The sequence below is a fragment of the Plectropomus leopardus genome, chromosome 24, assembly GCF_026936395.1.
Source record: "Plectropomus leopardus strain MGB_pleo_1.0 chromosome 24, ASM2693639v1, whole genome shotgun sequence".
Lineage (NCBI taxonomy): Eukaryota > Metazoa > Chordata > Actinopteri > Perciformes > Serranidae > Plectropomus > Plectropomus leopardus.
The window spans coordinates 7,396,932-7,415,978 of NC_142199.1; the positions used below are offsets into that span (position 1 = coordinate 7,396,932).

Here is a 19,047-nt window from a genome sequence, read left to right on the forward strand (position 1 = left end):
AGACATACGGAGGAGCATCAAGTCTCAGCTGACTCCTCGTTAAGAGAAAAATTTAATTACAGAATCCAATATCACAAGTGTCCAAAGCAGCAACAATCAGGTGACCTCCTCCTCTCTAAAATGTCACCAAAAATCCTGTTATTATTTCCAAGAGCCCAAGCTGAAATATTTAAACAGCTGGTTTTGCTTTACCAACTGTCCAAAAGCTAAATAATTTCATGCATTATTATAAAAATGAAAGAAACCAGCAAAAAATAGTATTTTAAGAAGCTATAAACAGAGTATTTATGTATTTTTTATTTAAAAATTACTAATTCAAATATATTTTGTATGTAAACAAATATGAGACATAAGCATTTTAATTTTAATAATCACTCAAAAAGTAATATTGTAATTTAAGTACCATTGAATATGTAGCATTGGAATATTTTTCTTTGAAAAACATGTCATTTGAAAGAATAAAGAATTATTTTTTTTGTCATCTAAATTTATAATCATTGACAAAATTATATTCATATTCTGCTTCAAGAATTTGAATCTAAAAATGTTATTGCTACAAAAACAGTGGTGTTTAATTTTCAGTATTTCTTTATTGGTTGTTAAAAAATAACTGACTAGGTCTCTTATTTGCTTCAATAGCTTTTGACATCATGCAAGCACTACATTTCCTTTCTCATGAAATAATAACTACAAGCTCAGAGGGAGGAGAAAAAAAAGAATAAATAGGAGAAAAAAAAATAGCATCACATGTACAGGGCCACATATGAATAAAAAGATAATGACAATAATATGAGAAAACACTTTATACTAAAATGTATTGAAGAACAATTGAACGTCAATATCTGCGTGTTTCTATTATAATGAATAATAGCTGCATAATGAATAATTCATATATTATGTTCAATTAATAATTAGTTTTGGAGGTTTTTAAGGCCTACATCCTTTAAATTTTCAAAACAAAGTTACAAAGTGATTTAAAAATAAAAACGGGATGAAAATAGTAAAGCAGAAGGACTACAGAATATAAAATATTACACCTTAGGAATAATAAAACAGTACATCAAAAGGAAAAATGTGATTTTTTAAGATAGAAAAAAACTAGACATTTAAAACGATATTTTAAATAGTTTGAATTCTTTCCTAATATTAGAAATAGGTCTCTGTATCTATAGTAAACAATACAGCAGCGTAATAAGTGTACATATGTCAGTGGACTCCTACACTGGCCAATAAGGGGAGGGCACTTCCCTTTTACCATGCAAATACTAACCTGTTATTTCCTCTCTGCCCACTGTCCCCAGTGCTGCACCAGTGCAATGCCAGAGCTGCAACATTAGCACCATCATTTTCCCATTTTCACAACCCTTAAGTGGGGCAACCTGTCGTCTTTTTTTACTCTCCTTTCTTTTCTTTTCTTTAAGCAAGCTGCTGCGTTTTTTCGGACATGCCTAACATCGTGCTTTTTAGCGGGAGCTCGCACCACGACCTGTCCCAAAAAGTGGCTGATAGGCTGGGACTGGACCTGGGAAAAGTGATAACGAAGAAATTCAGCAACCAGGAGACATGGCGAGTAGTTTGTTTATTTGTACGCGGCGTTTTTGATTGTGTTGGTTTGTTAACAGTAACATGAGATGGTTGTGTCTGCTGCTAGAGCTGCTCGTGTAGCTCCAGCCTCGGTATCACATGTGGTTAGTTAGCTTGAAGCTAACAATAGTTTACTATTCAGCGGGTAGAGCTGTGTAGTCTACACGTGACAAGCTAGCCTCATGTAAACACACCAGGCTAGTAGCTGATAGCAGGCTAACATCAGTGCGTCCTTTACCGGACAGCTTTACCAGCTCCTGTGATAAAGCATTATTTTAGCTGAGTTTTTAGCTAACGTCACCAAATCTGCCTTTTACAGCTGTTAGCCGTTAAATGACCCAGAATTAGGGTTGTCGCGAAATCACGTAAAGATGTATTTTTGCGTAGCATGCTAACTACGCTAACGTGTGTTTCTCCGTGTGACGGGCTGATTTATGGAGGAGGCACAAAAAAGTGAAAGGCCAAATTTTTTTTTAACATGTTTTACAAAGTGTTCCCCACAAGCACCCTCATGTACTCCCAACTATGTGGACTAACCCTTAATGGGAGACGAATTAGCTGCTTTTTGTTAATGCCCCCCTTAAAATGTTAGCTTAGAGCTAGAAAGCTGCTAGTTTTGAAGTGGGAACAGATTGTTCGGGGATACAAAATTTGACGTGACACCTCTTAGCTAGACGGACAGCGTCAGCTAGCATTAGCACTGAAACCTGTTGGTTGGATTAAAAAGGGATTAAGGCATCGATGCACTTTATTAGACAACGTGGTTAAGGCACAAATGCTGTCCAATATATGCCAAAAAAAAACATTTTAAACGGAGGGAGAAAACGCTAACTTAAGCCATGTTAGCTGCTCAGACAAATGTATTAAATGTCAAATATTGTCAATAAACTGAAAGAAAAACTTGCAGTTCTTAAACGACAATTAAACGACAACCAGTTGTAAGAAAATATTTTGGTGAACTGATTTTTTAAAATAAATAGACTTAAAAAACAACTGGAAAAAAGTTGTGCACTTAATAAACTAACTAAAATAAAATGAAAAAGGTGTACAGTAAATGTCAACAAACACAAGGAGGTATTGGTGCATTTTTTTATTATTATTAATATTATTGACTTTACTGTTCTAAGCTTATCAAGTCTTGCCCTTGACAAATACTGCAAAATTATATATTTTTTAAAACAAATACTAAAACTATTACTGTTACTATACAATAAAAACATAGTTAGCTGAAATAAAAATGAAAATTACTTTGGGAAAAAATAAAGACTAACTAAAACGATTATGTCAACTAAAATAATTGAATTTGTCTACACAACAAGCATGAAGAGGCATTGGTGCATATTTCTTGTTACTGTCTACATGACTGTGAGTCAGTTTCCACAAATTGTTGTTTGAATTTTATTTTTTTTTTTATTCTTTCCTCTCACAAATACCTCTCACACAATAATTGAACAAAAAAGTAAAGCTAAACCAATAAAAACTAAATATTTTGAACAACAAAAACAAAACTGAAATTCCACTCTAGAAACTAATTGAAACTGAACTGTAATGATAACAAGAAACAAAATGAAAACTACTGAAAAATACAGAATAACTCTGCATTTTTTGCAACAGTTATCTTAAAGCACATGCACTTAATTTGTTCTCATTTCCAAAGCAGCTGAGCTAACCATGAGTTGAATTACAGACTGCACCCACAGCATTTTTAATATTAGCATAATAAATTACTTAATTACTTTTATTGCTTGTTGGCCTCCATAGGAGTCAGTTAAGGTCAAGTAGGGCTGCAACTTAGAATTATTTTATTATTTATCTCCCTATTAATTTATTTCTTAATATATGAATTGGTCTGACAATAAATGTAATTTTCCAGAGCCTAAGGTGACAAATGGTATTGTTTATTTGACCAACAGTCCAGAAATCCAAAGAATCATTGATTGTTTAGTAATGGCTGCAGCGCTCGGACCTTGTTTGAACCCTTTTGCAGGATGACCTTTCAGCATCTCACTGGCCTGTTTGCTCGACTTTGTTATCTTGAATTTATCATTTCACTGTGAGATGCAGCTGTAAAGTCAGCATGTGTTTAAATGTATCTGTGGCTTTCTAACCGTCTCATCTAAGTGGGTTTTGTTGCTTTGATTCAATAACAGGAAACTCAGTGAGCAGGGTTTTAACATGTCAGAGTTAGATTTAATTCCCTCTGCGGTTGCTCACTGATGCACTCACTACATTGTAATGCACTCTGGAAAAAGCATCCTCTGAACAGCATATGTTGTTTTCTAATCTTTGTTTTGCATGAAACTAAAAAGTGCTTCCAGTTTCCTCGTTTTAAATGGGGCTTGTAAAGGTGTCTTTTTGACCCCTTTATCTCCTATCAGACCCTCTCTGCTGCAGATGTTTCCACCCACAACTCTAAAATCCAGGGAAAAACTCAGATTATCCGTGCACATGTTTCTCTCTAGGGAACACAGCTGTTTGGACGACACAAAGTGCAAAACAGAGATTATTTTCTCGTCCTCACAGACTATCAGGGAGGTGAGAATGATACATTAATTACGGCTCTTCTCACAGGTTTTACCAGGTGACTCGCGGGTCAAGGACCAAACACTGAGGGAGTGGATTCCTGGGAAAGACATTTTGTTTGTTTGCACAGAGGGAAACTTGTATGGCAGCTTGTGTTTTAATATTAAGCCTTTGAGAAAGTTGTCTTATTAAATAAAAAAGGCTTTTGCACACAAAAAACATTATTCTTTTCAGAGTAAGGTATTTAAAATTTTTGTTTTTTTATTCAGGGTGTCTATAAATCTTAAAAAGTCTTCCTATGAATGCCTCAGCATAATACCTTCAATGCTAGAATAAGAAAAAAGATTCATTTGTCAAAAAATCGGTTTTAAATCTGCTTAAAAATTTTATTGCAAAGGTCTTAAAAATCATTCAATTTAAGTGTCTGATATCTGAAGAGTAGACACCAGTAGACACACGGCCTTTACTCAATGAAATACCTCACCCATATCCTGCAAGTTCAAACAATGCGAGAGTCGTCCTTTATTCACAGCGCTTCACTACCTTTACAGACAGATTTGTTCGTGCTTTAAATACTTAAAAAAAACAAAGGCCTTGTGACTGCAGGCTCTTTATTACTGTACATGTCCAGTGATCAGGTGACCGGGGAGGACCCGGTCTTCCCCCCACACAGGAATGTTTCACACACACATGCTGTCTGCTTTGGCTGCTCTGTGTGTGGCAGGTTGACTGTGTGTGTGTGTGTGTGTGTGTGTGTGTGTGTGTGTGTGTGTGTGTGTGTGTGTGTGTGAGAGAGAGAGACTGGCAGCTCAGTTTTTACCTCTTCACAAGTTTTTTTTTTCTCAGTCATCCACGGATGAGCGGAGGGACTCAGCCCAAACTTGTCTCTTAACATTCACAGCAGCTCAGTCATACGTAACTTTGTGAACACTCACTGTGCATACATGTGTCACTGGAGCTTAATTACAAACTTTGTGATATTTAAATTAGGAAATTGATTGTTGCAAGATATTATAATTGCCGTCCAGACGGTTTTTCATAACCTGTCATTAATAATGAATCAGTTTCATTTAGACATGAAGTTTCCAGGTTCACATCAGCCTGAGATCTCTGCTGACACGTTTCCCTCTTTATCGTTCAAACAGTGTGGAAATTGGCGAAAGCGTCCGCGGCGAGGACGTCTACATTGTGCAGAGCGGCTGTGGAGAAATCAACGACAACCTGATGGAGCTGCTCATCATGATCAATGCTTGTAAGATCGCCTCCTCGTCCCGCGTCACCGCCGTCATCCCCTGCTTCCCCTACGCCCGGCAGGACAAGAAGGACAAGGTACACACACACACACAAACACACACCACCGTCCTGTTTCATCTCGTTAAACCTCTTTATAACGACACTTTAAACTCCCCTATTTTAGCCATTATAATAGAGCTACTTCTAATGAGTATGCTTGTTCCTAATTAATATTTAGATTATTTTCTTTATCGTTTTTTCTATTAAACATTAAAAAACAGTGTGAAAAGCCTGCTACAATAGCCTAGAGCCTCAAGACGCTGACGCAACCAACATTTCCAAACCCCAAAATATTACATTTAATATAATGTAAGAAGAAGGAGGGCAGCAAACCCTCACATTTTAGAACTTGGAAATATCACATATTTACTTAAAAAAAATGAGTGAAACAATTCACTGATTATCAGAATAGTTGCCAATTAATTTTCTTATCATTGCAGCTCTAATTTCATAATTGTCTAATAAATCATTTTTTAACACTTATCTACTTGTAAAGTAAGTGGGTTTTAGTGTTTATTAATGTGTTTGTCTACATCTATAACTCCTCTTGTTGAGGCTGCTGTAGAGTAAATGGAGTAAACCTTTTTTTATGCTTCTTTTTAAATACATAAATCTGTTTAATTCACATGTGGCCAGGGTTTCCTCAATCTTGGAAAACCTGTAAAAGTCATGGAATTCCACAGTCTTGTTTTTGAGGCTTGGAATCAGACATGGAATCTGTAAAATTATGGAAAGTTTTGGAAAAGTCATGGAATGTTGTTGTGTGTAATGAAATTGTTGCTGTGCTCCTTCATAGATAACCTGTCATGTAACGTCGCATAACGACAAACTTATTTTCTGTCTGTTGACATAACGTAGCTCGAATACGTGTCGATATGTGAGTTTCTTTATGTTCTCTCTGCATTCTTTCTCAGAGAGATGGAAGTTGTTGCTTTGATCGTGGTAGTTTATAGGTGACATGATCATATTTGTTTCTGAGAAAGTAGAAAGTGGTCTGAGGTGGGACCTTCAGCTGCTCTTATAATAATTTGAATTCAGCGAGCCCAGCGAACTTTCTGTTGCCATGCTGCCATGACACACATTTGACCGAGCTCACTTTGAATACCGGCGTTGTGGTTTACACCGGCTGAATCTGAGTTTCTGCAGCCGTCTTTGAGGCTCTGTTTTTGGAGCTTCCATATAGTCTCCTTGCGGTGGTGAGAAGTGGAGGACCTGCAGGTCTATATCCTCATAGAATTCTAACTCTTTCACAAACACCTCAAATGTCCTGACATCTGCTACATCGCAGGTTTTATGAACATTTATACTTTGTGCATTCAGGCTAAGAATGAGTGAATATGACAAGCATTGCGGCTGCACCCTTAAGATGAACATTAAAAGTTCACATTTCCCTTTCAGCGCTGCAGGTTGACATGTTACGTAACTTTACAGTGATGTATTATTAGGAAAGCTTGCATGTACACTGTGTACACGCTGTCACTGCGGCCTCCACTTTGCAGTTTGAGCCGTTTGCTGCTCTTGGAAAATCTGAAATTGAGATTCCAGTGGGCTGAGAAACTGGTTCACACAACCGGCTTATCTTGTAAATCATTATCTTGTGTTGCCTCAGTTGTTTATGCAACGACAGCCGCAAATCAGGTCCATGTGAAGCAACAAGAGAGCTCCACGAGTCGGCACCTGAAGAGAGAGTTTTACTATGAGTCCTCTCCTGTTACTCCTCTTCTCTCTCTCTCTGCCTGCACATAAGTTATTCAGTATGTTTTCTTTCATTTTAATCACATAACTGAAGCATCTGAGGGTCAGAGCTCTGCAGACACTTTGAGACTTTGGACAAAGATTTCACTTTGTAAAACACTTGCAGGCGTTCTGCAGGACTGTTTATTCTGTTTACACGTCCTTTTCACATTTGATCCTCCTGTCATTATAGTGCATTAATATTCTTTTCTTTTAAACATGTTGTACAAAAGTAAGGAAAAAAGAACACCCTGCAAACATTTTCAGTCAACAATATAAGTATTTTATGTCCCAAAAGGAGTAGAAAGAAGTGAGTACTTATCATGTCCTTCCTCTTCTTGAGTATATTTTCAATAAACCAAACCTGTATATTCCAACTTTCTGCTCCAGGTGTCACCAAACACCTCAATAAAATCAATAAAAACGGTGGGATTTCTTGGCACTAATACTTCAGATATATCGGATATCCGTGTTAATCGATAAACTGCTGAGAATATTTCTTTAACACCCTGCTGTACTACAGCAAAGCTAATAAGGTATTTATGATACACCGGTTAGTTCGGTGCTGCTGCTGCATTTCACCACCTGCACTGGTTTGGAACTAGCGAGCGGCGCCACTCATAGGACGGTGTTGCTGTGGAAACCTTCAGTCTCCTCACAGGTCGCACTGATGAGTACGCAACTTCATTTTGACCCGAAACCCCCTTAAGCATCGTTAGCTGTCTCTGTTAGCAGCGCAGCCAGTGCCGCCAAGATAGTTCGCATTGCTGATAGAGTTTAGCAGCTCAAAATGAAGTTGCTTACTAGCTGACGCCACCTAGGGGGAGTCAGGAGGATGGCCGCCATGTTTCAGCAGCAAGGACCAATCAAAACTGCAGAGGGAGCGGCCCCTAGCTACCGTCAGGCTGGTGCACAGTGCAGAGCAGCCGAGGCTAATGTTGGCTAACCAGTGTAGACCAGCCGGCTGTCTGCCTGCAAAGCCACAATAAAATAAAAGACAAGACATCATAATATAAAAACAAATATAAATACAGTTTTTGCTTTGAAATGTGGCGCTAAATCTCACCGAGTTGATTACCAGACTAGAAGTGAAGCCGTCCTGTATTTCACAACATTTTTTCTTAAATCTTAACCAGCTCTGAGGCTCAACGCCTGATGTGTACGTTTACGCGGCTTTGGCTTTTGTGCAAACAAGCCTGTTGCGAAAGGTCTGGTTTCTAGAGTGACAGACCGTAAAGGAAAGACAAAGTGTCCTTCAGTAAAACAGAGCCAGATGACAGAGCTCTTACGGAGGAAATCGCTTCTGAACTTCCCATAAAATCATTTTGACAATTGATTTGCATGAAAAAGAAAGCGGAAAAACCTTCCAGTCTTTTTAAAGCTCCAATATTTTTTTTCTCACTTACTTACCTCAAGCGACTGTGTCTTGATGCTTGTCCCAGAGTCGAGCACCCATCTCAGCCAAGCTGGTGGCAAACATGTTGTCTGTGGCCGGCGCTGACCACATCATCACCATGGACCTCCACGCCTCACAGATCCAGGTCAGTGCACCGCTCATCAACTTTAATTCTGTTTTTAAACGTCTTCTTGGGTAAAGAAGACTGTATAAAGTTGGTAATATATTGAGTCGATGTAACAAACTGCTCTAAGCTTTTATTTAAACTTTTGTGAAACTTGGTAGATATTTCTTTATGTTTATTTGTTGTTATAACCACTACAGTTAAAAGACCAGGACTAATTTATAATGTAATAAAATAACTATACGTATCATTTGAGGAGCTCTTTTGTTCGCTGTAAAACGAGGGAAGGTGGCATACTGTTTTATTATTATTATTATAATTATTATTATTATTATTATTATTATTATTGTTATTATTGTTATTATTATTGGAGGTGCAATGAGTGCCACAGACACATCTGTTCCTAAACTGAATTTTGTAAACCTAAAATTGAATGCAGTACCTGATGTAAAATTGTCAGTAACTGTTGTGTTTTTTTTTTTTTAAGGGCTTTTTCGACATCGCTGTCGACAACCTTTACGCAGAGCCGGCTGTCCTGCAGTGGATCAGAGAAAACATCCCGGAGTGGAAAAATTGTATCATTGTGTCTCCAGATGCAGGTGGAGCAAAACGGTGAGACGCAGTGAGATTCAGTGACGCCTGCAAAACGCTGCTGATGTGCAGTTTGTTTAGATTAACTTGGTTTGCAGGTTGCACCTTTTTGAGGGCAGCTCCAGCTGATTTCTTCCTCAAGGTCAAATCAAGAGTCAATAAGAGTTTTTGTTTGACAAGCAGTTAAAGATTCTTTCTTCCTGTTTCTCTTGTCCAGTGTGACGTCCATCGCAGACCGTCTGAACGTGGACTTTGCTCTCATCCACAAAGAGAGGAAGAAGGCCAACGAGGTGGACCGCATGGTGCTGGTGGGTGACGTCAAGGACCGCGTGGCCATCCTGGTGGACGACATGGCCGACACCTGCGGCACCATCTGCCACGCCGCCGACAAGTCAGTGTCATTTAAAGGCTTTTATTGTGTTTGAGGAGTTATGGACATGTCAGGCCTTTAACCTGAATTGAAACTGGATCACAGTCTGTTAGCTTTTGCACAGCAATGTTGTAACTGCAACCTGTTGACACCAAACTGATAAGCTGCTTTTATCAATTGAGACGTTGCTCTTTTGATCCATTAAAGAAATCACTGCGTCATGAAAATGTCACAGAAAGACAGAAGACAGTCTTTCTGTGACACAGAAGAAATTGCATTATAAAGCAAATAAGTTCTGCATTTCAATGATTATTTAATAATTTTATTTTTCCTTCTTTTAAAGGCTGATTGATGCTGGAGCGATAAAGGTGTACGCCATCCTCACACACGGCATCTTCTCCGGTCCGGCCATCTCCCGCATCAACAGCGCCCCGTTTGAGGCCGTGGTGGTGACCAACACCATCCCACAGGAAGAGAAGATGAAGGCGTGCCCGAAAATACAGGTACACACATCACACACACAGGTTTCTGGCTTCGGACGTGTGCAGTGTGTTTGTTTTTAAGGCTGTACCAGCACTTGAGCAAATGTTGTGTTACGTATGACAACAAAAACTACATTTTGGGCACCTAGGAGCCTCTCTGCGGTAAGCTGCACTACACGTCTATGGAAAGCAGCAGTGGCGGCTTCGAGCTGTGTCTGTTTGATTCTGCAGCAAAGTGCGGCCAAACTAAAAGTTTGGGATAGTTTCACTTATAGCTGCAAATTTTGGCCAGAGAATTCCTGCAGCCATTCACAAAAGCCCTGTGACCTCTGCGACATGCTGACCGATGTTAAACCTTCAAAACCTGAACAAATTGCTTTGAGTTCTTTCAAAAACATGGGAAAAAGGTAACAAGCAACTTGCCATTTGGAAAATAATTTCCAAATTTTAAAGCTAAAAATTGAAAAATGTCCAGAAAAAGTTATTATTATCATAAATATGTATTTAAAGTTATGTTACAGAATTTATTTCTCTACAAGCACTTTTTCAGTTAGTTTTCTTGTTGTTTCATATGGCAAATTTTCAGATCATTTTCTTCTGCTTTTTACTAGTTTCTTGCAAATTTTTGTGCCATTTCTTCTTAAGTTGCTTATTGCCTTCTTCCCATGTTAAAAAAAACAAACAATAAATCCAATTTGTGCCAACATGCCAACAACATTGTTAGTCCCTCCGTGACACTCATTGGTCATTTTTTATTTCCACCAAGGAACCGCTGTTTTCTTTCACAATGCCAGATGAATCAGTCAGCGCTGCAGAGTCAGCCCATTCAAAGGTGTGGATCCAGGCAGCCAGTAGTCAAGCCCACGATATCACTGCAATACTGATATCAAATTATTTGTTTGATTTTCTATTCCACCCCAACTTACAATTTTGCCATGAAACTGAGCTACAGTACCTCATCTGTAGTGAGTAATAAACAATAGGGAAAAAAGTATAAGCTGATGAAATTTCATCAAATATTAACATTTGTGATGTAGAACTTTGTTTCCCACAAAGAACTTTATTTTAAACGACAACAGTGACATCAAGTGGTTTAACCGTAAACTGATATTTCTACAGAGTAGAAACTGGTTCCTTTTTTGTTTCAGTGTTTGTTTCTTAGTTAATTTAATTTACTGCGCTAACAATGTTAATTTTCATTTAAGTGGTTCACAGACCTGCTTCAGGTTTCTTGTGCATTCTGCGCTCTGTTTCTTTCTCAGCTCCTCGACAAGTTTTTCCACCTCTGAGGCCACATTTACACTCGGTATCAATGTCCTCTGTTACTGGACACATTTACGGGACATTCACATCTGATCTACAGGTCCCACAGTTACTTTAACCTCAGGAACACCCAAAAGCTACAAATACTTTTCCTTCAGTGTCCCTGAGACGGGGAAAAATGCATGAAGTGTTCGTCCCACATGATGTGTTCGCGGACCAACAGAAATTTGAAAATCTAATGATAATTTCTGTTTTTACAGTTTCTGGCTGTGAAAACTTAAATTTTTTTCATTTTTTAAAATTTTTTTTGGTGGGCTCATGGGTTTGGAAGACATGCTTTCTTTAAAAATGTCCAAACATTTTAAAAGATAAAAAAGATGTATCGAAATGTTTAGAGAAATGGAGAATTGCCTTTTTTTTCTTTTAAATGACCCCAAAAAAAATTAAGGAAATAAGCTATTGCCAAAATGTTTTACAGAAAAAGACAAAAAACATTTGAAGAAAAAAATTGCCCACAGTTCTAATGAATCTATTAAAATTTTAATAGTAAAAAATGCCAAAAAAAAAAAAAAATTGCCTACAGAGGTCCTGGCTAAGCCCCTAATATCCTTAAATCCTACAAACGCACTTAATTCCTGCAATATGTTTTATTTCATTCTGTTGTAAGTTCATGTGTGATTTAGATTTTGTCAAATAAAACTGAATACACGGTCATTTCTCTTTTGTGGCTGAACAGCTGGGAACCACTGCTGTAGACGTCACATGAGCAGAAGAGACTGAAATGAAAGATGTAAAACTCAATGTGAGAACGAGGCTTTATTTCCCTCATGCGTTCGACTCGTTTCCTCCAGGTCATCGACATCTCCATGATCCTGGCCGAGGCGATCAGGAGAACCCACAACGGCGAGTCAGTGTCCTACCTCTTCAGCCACGTACCTTTGTAAAGAACAGAGCCGGCGGCCTCCAGCTCTCTCTCTCGCTCTCTCCCCTCCTGTCGGGCTGCTCTGCTGGCACTTTCCGCCACATATCCTCCAGCAAGGCTCGAAAAAAAAAAGGCCTGATGGTTTTTGGCCATGTGACTGTTTCAAGGTCACGTCCACATATTGTCTTTGACATTCTCACCCAGGAGACAGAGGGAAACATCACCTCCTTCTCTGAAGACCAAGTTTGTATTTATGAGTATCTCTTCTTTTTTTCTTCCTGTTTATTATTTCCTCATGATCGGCACGGCCTTCACTTCAACCAAAGGCTCCGTTATGTGTTATTTGTACCTCATGTTGAACTCACTTTGAATGAAGCATCCCTTAATGTCTGATTAGAAATATTTTGGCCCTTTTGGCTTCACAAAATCAAAAAAAAGATAAAAATGTGAAAAATTTTCTCCCTTAAGTGTTTGCTTTAACAGCACCTAAAATAACAGATTAACCCTTTACGAGCTAATGCTATATGGATTGTAATGCTTAGTGCTATTATTGGAGCACAAGTGGAAATGTGCCGACACAAAAAATGAAACTTAATTTACTCACTTTTTATTTTTAGTGAGCGTCATGAATGTGCTGAAGCCTCGTACCTCTGCGGTGTCATTCCTCCCTCAAAAAGCTGCTGTCGCCCAGTGGTGGCTCACCCCTACAGCAACCTTCTCCTTCAGTAATTGTGCTTAAAAAAGATATGGAATTACCTTTTCTAACTCTGACAGGTCTGTTGTTGATTCAAAGTGTTGAGTACGAGGTGTTGTTGGGTGCTTCACCCATATTCCAAAAGGTCATGAAAAGAAATTGAGCCCAAAGCTTGTTATAGTGTTTAAGGTTTCAGCAATGATGAAAATGGTGTTATTGTCATCGTGTTTGAATAAAACAGGTTTCACATGTTGCCTGTAGCTGGATTAAAAAAGAAAAAAAAAGATGGGAAAGCGTGATTTAATTTTTTTTTTTATATATGTAACACTTCGAACTGTTTCTTTGACAATAAAGCTTTGACAATGGCTTACAGACGCTTGCCTTAGCTTTTTATTTATCAGAAGATTTAAAGGGATATTACAGCAATATTGTTTTGTGTATTTTAAAAGTTGGTGACTTTCTGGGAGACACACTTTCTTTCTTTTATTGTAAAAATGAAGAAGTGGATGTCAGGATACCCTGGCTTCCTGAGTTGTCTTGAGCACAGATCAAGTCTCTAGTCTCCCCCGAAAGGCTGCATCCTAAACATCCCATAATGCAACTCAACATTGTCCCTCTCTCGTAAATGCTGTCTTTTAAGTCAACATCCCCAGTTTGTCGTGTTAAAATTTGTGACTGAAGCTGAGATAAGCCTGATGACATCACATTATCATCATACCAGGTGTCATTAATACATTTGTGTAAAATCAGCAGTTTCCTTTTATTAGAGAAATAATTAATACAATTATTTTAACACATTTTATACAATTATTTTAACACATTTTGACAGCTTTTAAGCTGTAATTTTGTCACTTCATAAATTTGAGCTTGAGGGTTGTGGCTTAAAGCTCTGGAAAATTTGAATTAAGTGGACCTCATGCAAAGTGATTTTTTAAATAACATAATTTGAAATAGTCATACCTTTATTCAAGTCCTGCATTCATATTCAATTTTCAGGTACTCGAGTGTTTCCATTTACCTCTGCTTTGTATGTTTTCCTCTTTTTTAGCTGACAGGGTACTTGTTACTTTAAAGTTTCAGTTAAATAACTGAGGCTCAAAGAGGTAAAACTGGAGTTTAGAAATCTTTGTATGGGTATTTAAAACATTTGAATACCTCATCTAGAAATAAAGAAGAAATCACATGCAAGAATCTAAAAACTGAGAAAATTCTTGATGAATTAAAGTCGCAGGGGTCCGCATTTAACAACAGCATAACAATTTTATAACATTCATTTATGAACGCCCCATGAACGCATGGACAAAAACAGAGATTTTAGTTTACTGAACACTGGATGCTGGCTGTGGAGAGAGCATCAATGAATTTTCACTTGTTCTTTAGTTCCTTGTCAGTACTAAGAATACTGAATAAATGTGTGTGACAGTTTGTGAATGGACATTTTAATATAGTTTTGCTGCTGTTACACGTGGACCCAATTGACTTCTATTCATCACGATTTTTTGGACTTCAAAGGTGAAGGCTTGCAAGGCAGCATAATGTGAAGTATGCCTTTGATTTTAAAGCATATACTTCAAAGCAAATGCTTGCAAATGTACAGTTTTATACACAGAGCTAGATGGTGATAGCAGTCTTACATGGTAAAATACATGTATTTTTTTGTTTGAATGCATGACAAAAGAAACACTGAATTATCTGCTGAGACATGAACTGAGGATGAATGTGAAGCTTCCACCAGGGGGCGCTCTTTCTGCATAAATGTGCATCCAGAGCAGCTGCAGACAGATCACAGTGATGAGGAGACATAATGTGCCATTCAAGTCAACAAGAGAGTCATTTTCACACCAAATGCCGATGAACTAATGGTACACTTTAAATAAAACTACCATGTCTATGTTTAACTAAAGTGTAGGGATGATGTGCTGACATAAAACAGAAATAAAATAGTTCTGGAGTGAAAAATCCAGCTTCAAATGGCTGCTGTAGAGCAAAAAAAAAACAGAAATAAACCCGTTTATTTACATTTTACGCAGCGGGAGATGATTTGAGGCTCCTTTCAGGGCTGTTTCAATGTGCTTTCTGCAAAAGGATGGAGGGTTCATGCCTCTCCAGCAGGGGGATGCAGGAGGATGGGAACTGGTGATGTCAGATGTCATTAGCATATTTCTGACTATATGTATTGCTTGCGCAAAGACGCGCCACTACTGCTGCAACGCACTGACCAGAGACCATCCAGCCATCAGCCAACACTTCGGTAAGATCCATTCAACAATTACATTTTATTATTTGGGCTTTTAACGCGTGCAGATAGAGGAGATTAGTGAGAGGAATTTGGCACATGCGCTTGGATAAGATGCTGCGCCAAATTAGGGACAAAATATTTGATAATGAAAGTTTTTTTGCATATTGATGAATAAAACAGAGCTAAATGTGACAGCAGATGAGACGTGCGGTGCGTCTTTGTCTTACGCGCACACATTCACGCATACCAGCCTATTTCCTTTGTTTGTGCTCGAGCTGCATGGTTCCGTTTTTATTAAAATGATGCTTTTACGCGCATTATTTGTCTATGAGTAAAGCATGGAGGGTGTTTGTCAGTATATTGTTGAAAAAGTGGAGCTGAACTTGATTTTTTGGGACTTAATGAATGTGCAAAATGCCAATCTGGGCGGTGGTTCCTTCAGATCGCACCCCAAGGGGAGAAGTACGTGACAAGTGAATTTGCGGATGTTGCCCAGCTTCCATGTGGACTCTCATAAATCGACATTTTAACACTGGGTTGCATTATTTTCCCCACGTTTAATGTTATTTTTATAGAATATTTGCACACAAGTAAGCGTTTTTTCTCCCTTTTTTGCATATTTTTTTCTCGGTCAGCGCAGCATGGGAACTCCTGTTGTTATGTAAATGTCGAGTTTGGACTGGCTTCATTGTCTGGAGCAGCCTGTGTTCAACATCCCGTCTGTGTGTGTTGGATAACGGGGATGGATGGCAGGCGAATCACGCCGGGGCAGAGCCGCGGGCGAACAAAAGGAGGCGGATGCACATGAGAGGGAAAAGTAGTCCGCGGTTGCGCATGTAGTTTAACTGATTTTTGGTCACTGAGATTTCGGCAACGCCCTTCGACCACATGCTCCTGTAAAAAAAAAAAAAGCATTGTTACCGCATATAATATATACACATTAGGGTCTGTTCGTTATTCATGATAAAGGAGGGGGTAGTGCCAAAAAGGGGAAGCACTTAAGATGATTTTTTAAGCACTTAGGACGGAGTTATGGGTTTTGGTTTCTTTTTATTTGGCTTCATGCAACCTTAAATGGCTGTATTTTGTATTTATTTTAAATACTGTAGGGGTTTTAAGTAATATTTTCTCTAATATTCTCCAAAATAGCACCATTTATGATAAAGAAACTGTGAAATATAGTTCTTTATGGTGAAGGGAGGGTCATGCGTTTTCCCTCTGGCACTCAGGAAGGCTTGAAGAAAAAAATATTTGCAGCTTCAGGGACAAACCCCACTCTGATAAATAATGTACAGTCCCTTATCAGAGTGGCTTTTAGCATTTAATCCGACATGTGCTCTTTGTTAACCCTTCAACACCTGAGCAAATTGGCTTTAATTATGTTTGAAAAAAAAAATGTCAGTAATGAGCAATGAAAAAAAATGACCCGAAAATTAGCAAACATTTGGGAAAAGGTACAAGAAAATTAGCTGCAAATTATTTAAAAATAAAAATAATAATACATTTGAAAAAAAAACAACAAAATAAAAGACAAAGCCAAATAGTAATTAAAATGAAAAATTTATAATAATTCTGTAGTATAATTTTAAATATGTAATTAAAATAATTATTTTCAAAAATCCCGAGCTTTTTTACTTTTTTTCCCTTAGATATTTTACCCTAGCGGTTTAAAAAAAATAATTTTCTAAATCTAAGAATTTCTTCCAGTATGGCAAACATTTCTTAGTAAACTGCTCATTGCCTTTTTTCCATTTTTTAAAAAAGAACTCACACCCATTTGCTCAGGGTTCAAAGGTTGAAATACTTGTGAAAGGCAGCTAAAGGCAGCACAAATAAAGTGATGTTGCTCCATGTTTCGAAGGGTTAAGGTGTCGATTTGTGATCTTACAGACTACCTGCAACAATGAGTGACAAGCCCGACGTTACAGAGGTCACCACCTTCGACAAGTCCAAGCTGAAGAAGACGGAGACGCAGGAGAAGAATCCCCTGCCTACAAAAGAAAGTAAGACTGAAATTCCTGGGGAGGGGTGGGCATCACATCATTTATTCTGTTTCTGTGCTTGTTGTTGGCACCTGTGTTGTAAATGGAGGTTGGTTCAGGAGTCTCATATCTTCCCTCTCTTCTCTCCCGCAGCCATTGAACAGGAGAAGGCAGCGTCATGAAGCCCCTTCCTCCCGTCATGCACTGTACACCCCCTCCTCCTCCCGCATTGCCTTGTTTTCAGTCACTTCTTTTAGCTGTATAACTTTGTAACCGAAATTATGAAACGACAACAATAACCAAGCTGCACAGCCCGTGGACGGGTGATGCTTTCGCCAGGGCGGTCGGCCCCGTCCCCTTCGGCAAACACCGCCTCGACCGCCTTCAAGCTTTCTGATGACGAGGAGGATCTGTCTGAGGCGGAGGAGGGGAGATGCGGAAGGTGCACGTCTCTTCTTCGCCGTAACATCAACGTGCAGCAGTTAAGAGAGGCCTAAAGGGACGGGGCGTGGCCTGCGTCCCAGGAAGCTCATCACCGTCTCACACACCAACCACCGACACCCAACTTCCTGTGTGGCTGCTTTTGCGCCCTGAGCTGAGGCGTCAAGCTTTTTTGTTTTTATTGTTTCTTCGTCTTCTAATTTACGGAAATGCACAACTTTGTTTGTACGCTGGCCAAAATGTAAATGCCCCAAAAATTGTTGTCTGTCACAATGTTTTTTTTTCTTTTTGTATGTACACAAGGATTGAAAAAAGTGTAACGGATTCCATCTAGATCTGGGAGATGCTTAAATGGACCTTATTTACGGTTAAATTTGAACGCCCTTTTGTCGGAGTGATTCGGGATAGCTTTTGTGTTGCAATCTGTCTCAAATGAGGAAAAGGAAAAAAAAATGAAACACCGGCAATTGATTCCATTTGTTTGCTTTGAACAGATCGAAATTCTTTGGAGTTTCAGCAAGTCATGTTACTCTGCCACAAACCATTATCAGAAATGGAAAAACCGTGAAATGTTGTAATAAAAAAGAATTTGTTACTAAAGAATTGTGCTGCAGAGTGCTTCTTCTGAACACACAAATCCTCACACACACTGCTGCACAGTTTCGTAGCTTACAGTTAGACTGCTCGTCTTAGTCTAACCCACTTTTCACATTATCTTACACTCTGCAGATGCCAAACAATCCTTTAGCATTACTTAAGGGATGAGGCTGCGCACTATTAAAAGGCTTAAATGTCTCGAGCCGCGCAGGGATTTACCAGCACAGGAGATGAATTTTGTATTGCTGTGTGTGTGGAAAGAGGCAGGGAAACTTGTCGGACCACCTGCCATGAGGGTCTTTTCCTGACGAGGTTGTGAGCACCACTGTCAGCACAAAGCTCACTTTTAAGCCAGTTGTTATTGCAGAGAATCCTGATATCCAGCAAGTAGATTCATCCCACTGAGGACCTTAAAACCTCTAAAAGTAAGATTTACTTCCTCGCTCTACCCTCATTTTAAAGGACTTAGGGACTGTACTTATCAGAGTAGTGGGGTGGCTGGGTGTGACTTCATTTTTTTCTTTCTTTTTTTTTTTTTAATATCATGATATCCCTGGAGCTACAAATATGTTTTCTTGAGCCTCCTTGAATCTCCTCTCCCACTGCACCAAAACCCCACTAACATCTGGCTTTTTTAATGTCATGGTAAAGGTTATAATCGGCTTTCTCACCCAGGTCAAAAGACTCAGCAGTAGTCAAGGGTATTTAGCTCTGATTGGCTTCAATTGGCATTGATAGAAACAACATCCAGGTGAATGCGCTAATTTTAGCCCCTTACTGGAAAGGTGTAATGGTATGCCAATGCAAAATGC

General features: G+C 38.7%; 2 protein-coding genes across 2 annotated transcripts; both read left to right on the top strand.

Annotated features, from left to right (window-relative positions):
• The first annotated feature begins 1,273 nt into the window (after positions 1-1,273).
• Positions 1,274-13,348, top strand: LOC121962744 (ribose-phosphate pyrophosphokinase 2). Its single transcript, XM_042513031.2, has 7 exons — positions 1,274-1,566; positions 5,253-5,436; positions 8,577-8,675; positions 9,142-9,266; positions 9,463-9,636; positions 9,959-10,118; positions 12,212-13,348. The coding sequence occupies exons 1-7, from the start codon at positions 1,445-1,447 to the stop codon at positions 12,302-12,304; spliced, it is 957 nt and encodes a 318-aa protein (XP_042368965.1). The 5' UTR covers positions 1,274-1,444; the 3' UTR covers positions 12,305-13,348.
• Positions 13,349-15,069: 1,721 nt separating this feature from the next.
• LOC148185479 (thymosin beta-12-like) lies at positions 15,070-18,241 on the top strand. The gene is made up of 3 exons (XM_088074201.1): positions 15,070-15,227; positions 17,106-17,218; positions 17,351-18,241. The coding sequence occupies exons 1-3, from the start codon at positions 15,148-15,150 to the stop codon at positions 17,377-17,379; spliced, it is 222 nt and encodes a 73-aa protein (XP_087930327.1). The 5' UTR covers positions 15,070-15,147; the 3' UTR covers positions 17,380-18,241.
• Positions 18,242-19,047: the final 806 nt, after the last annotated feature.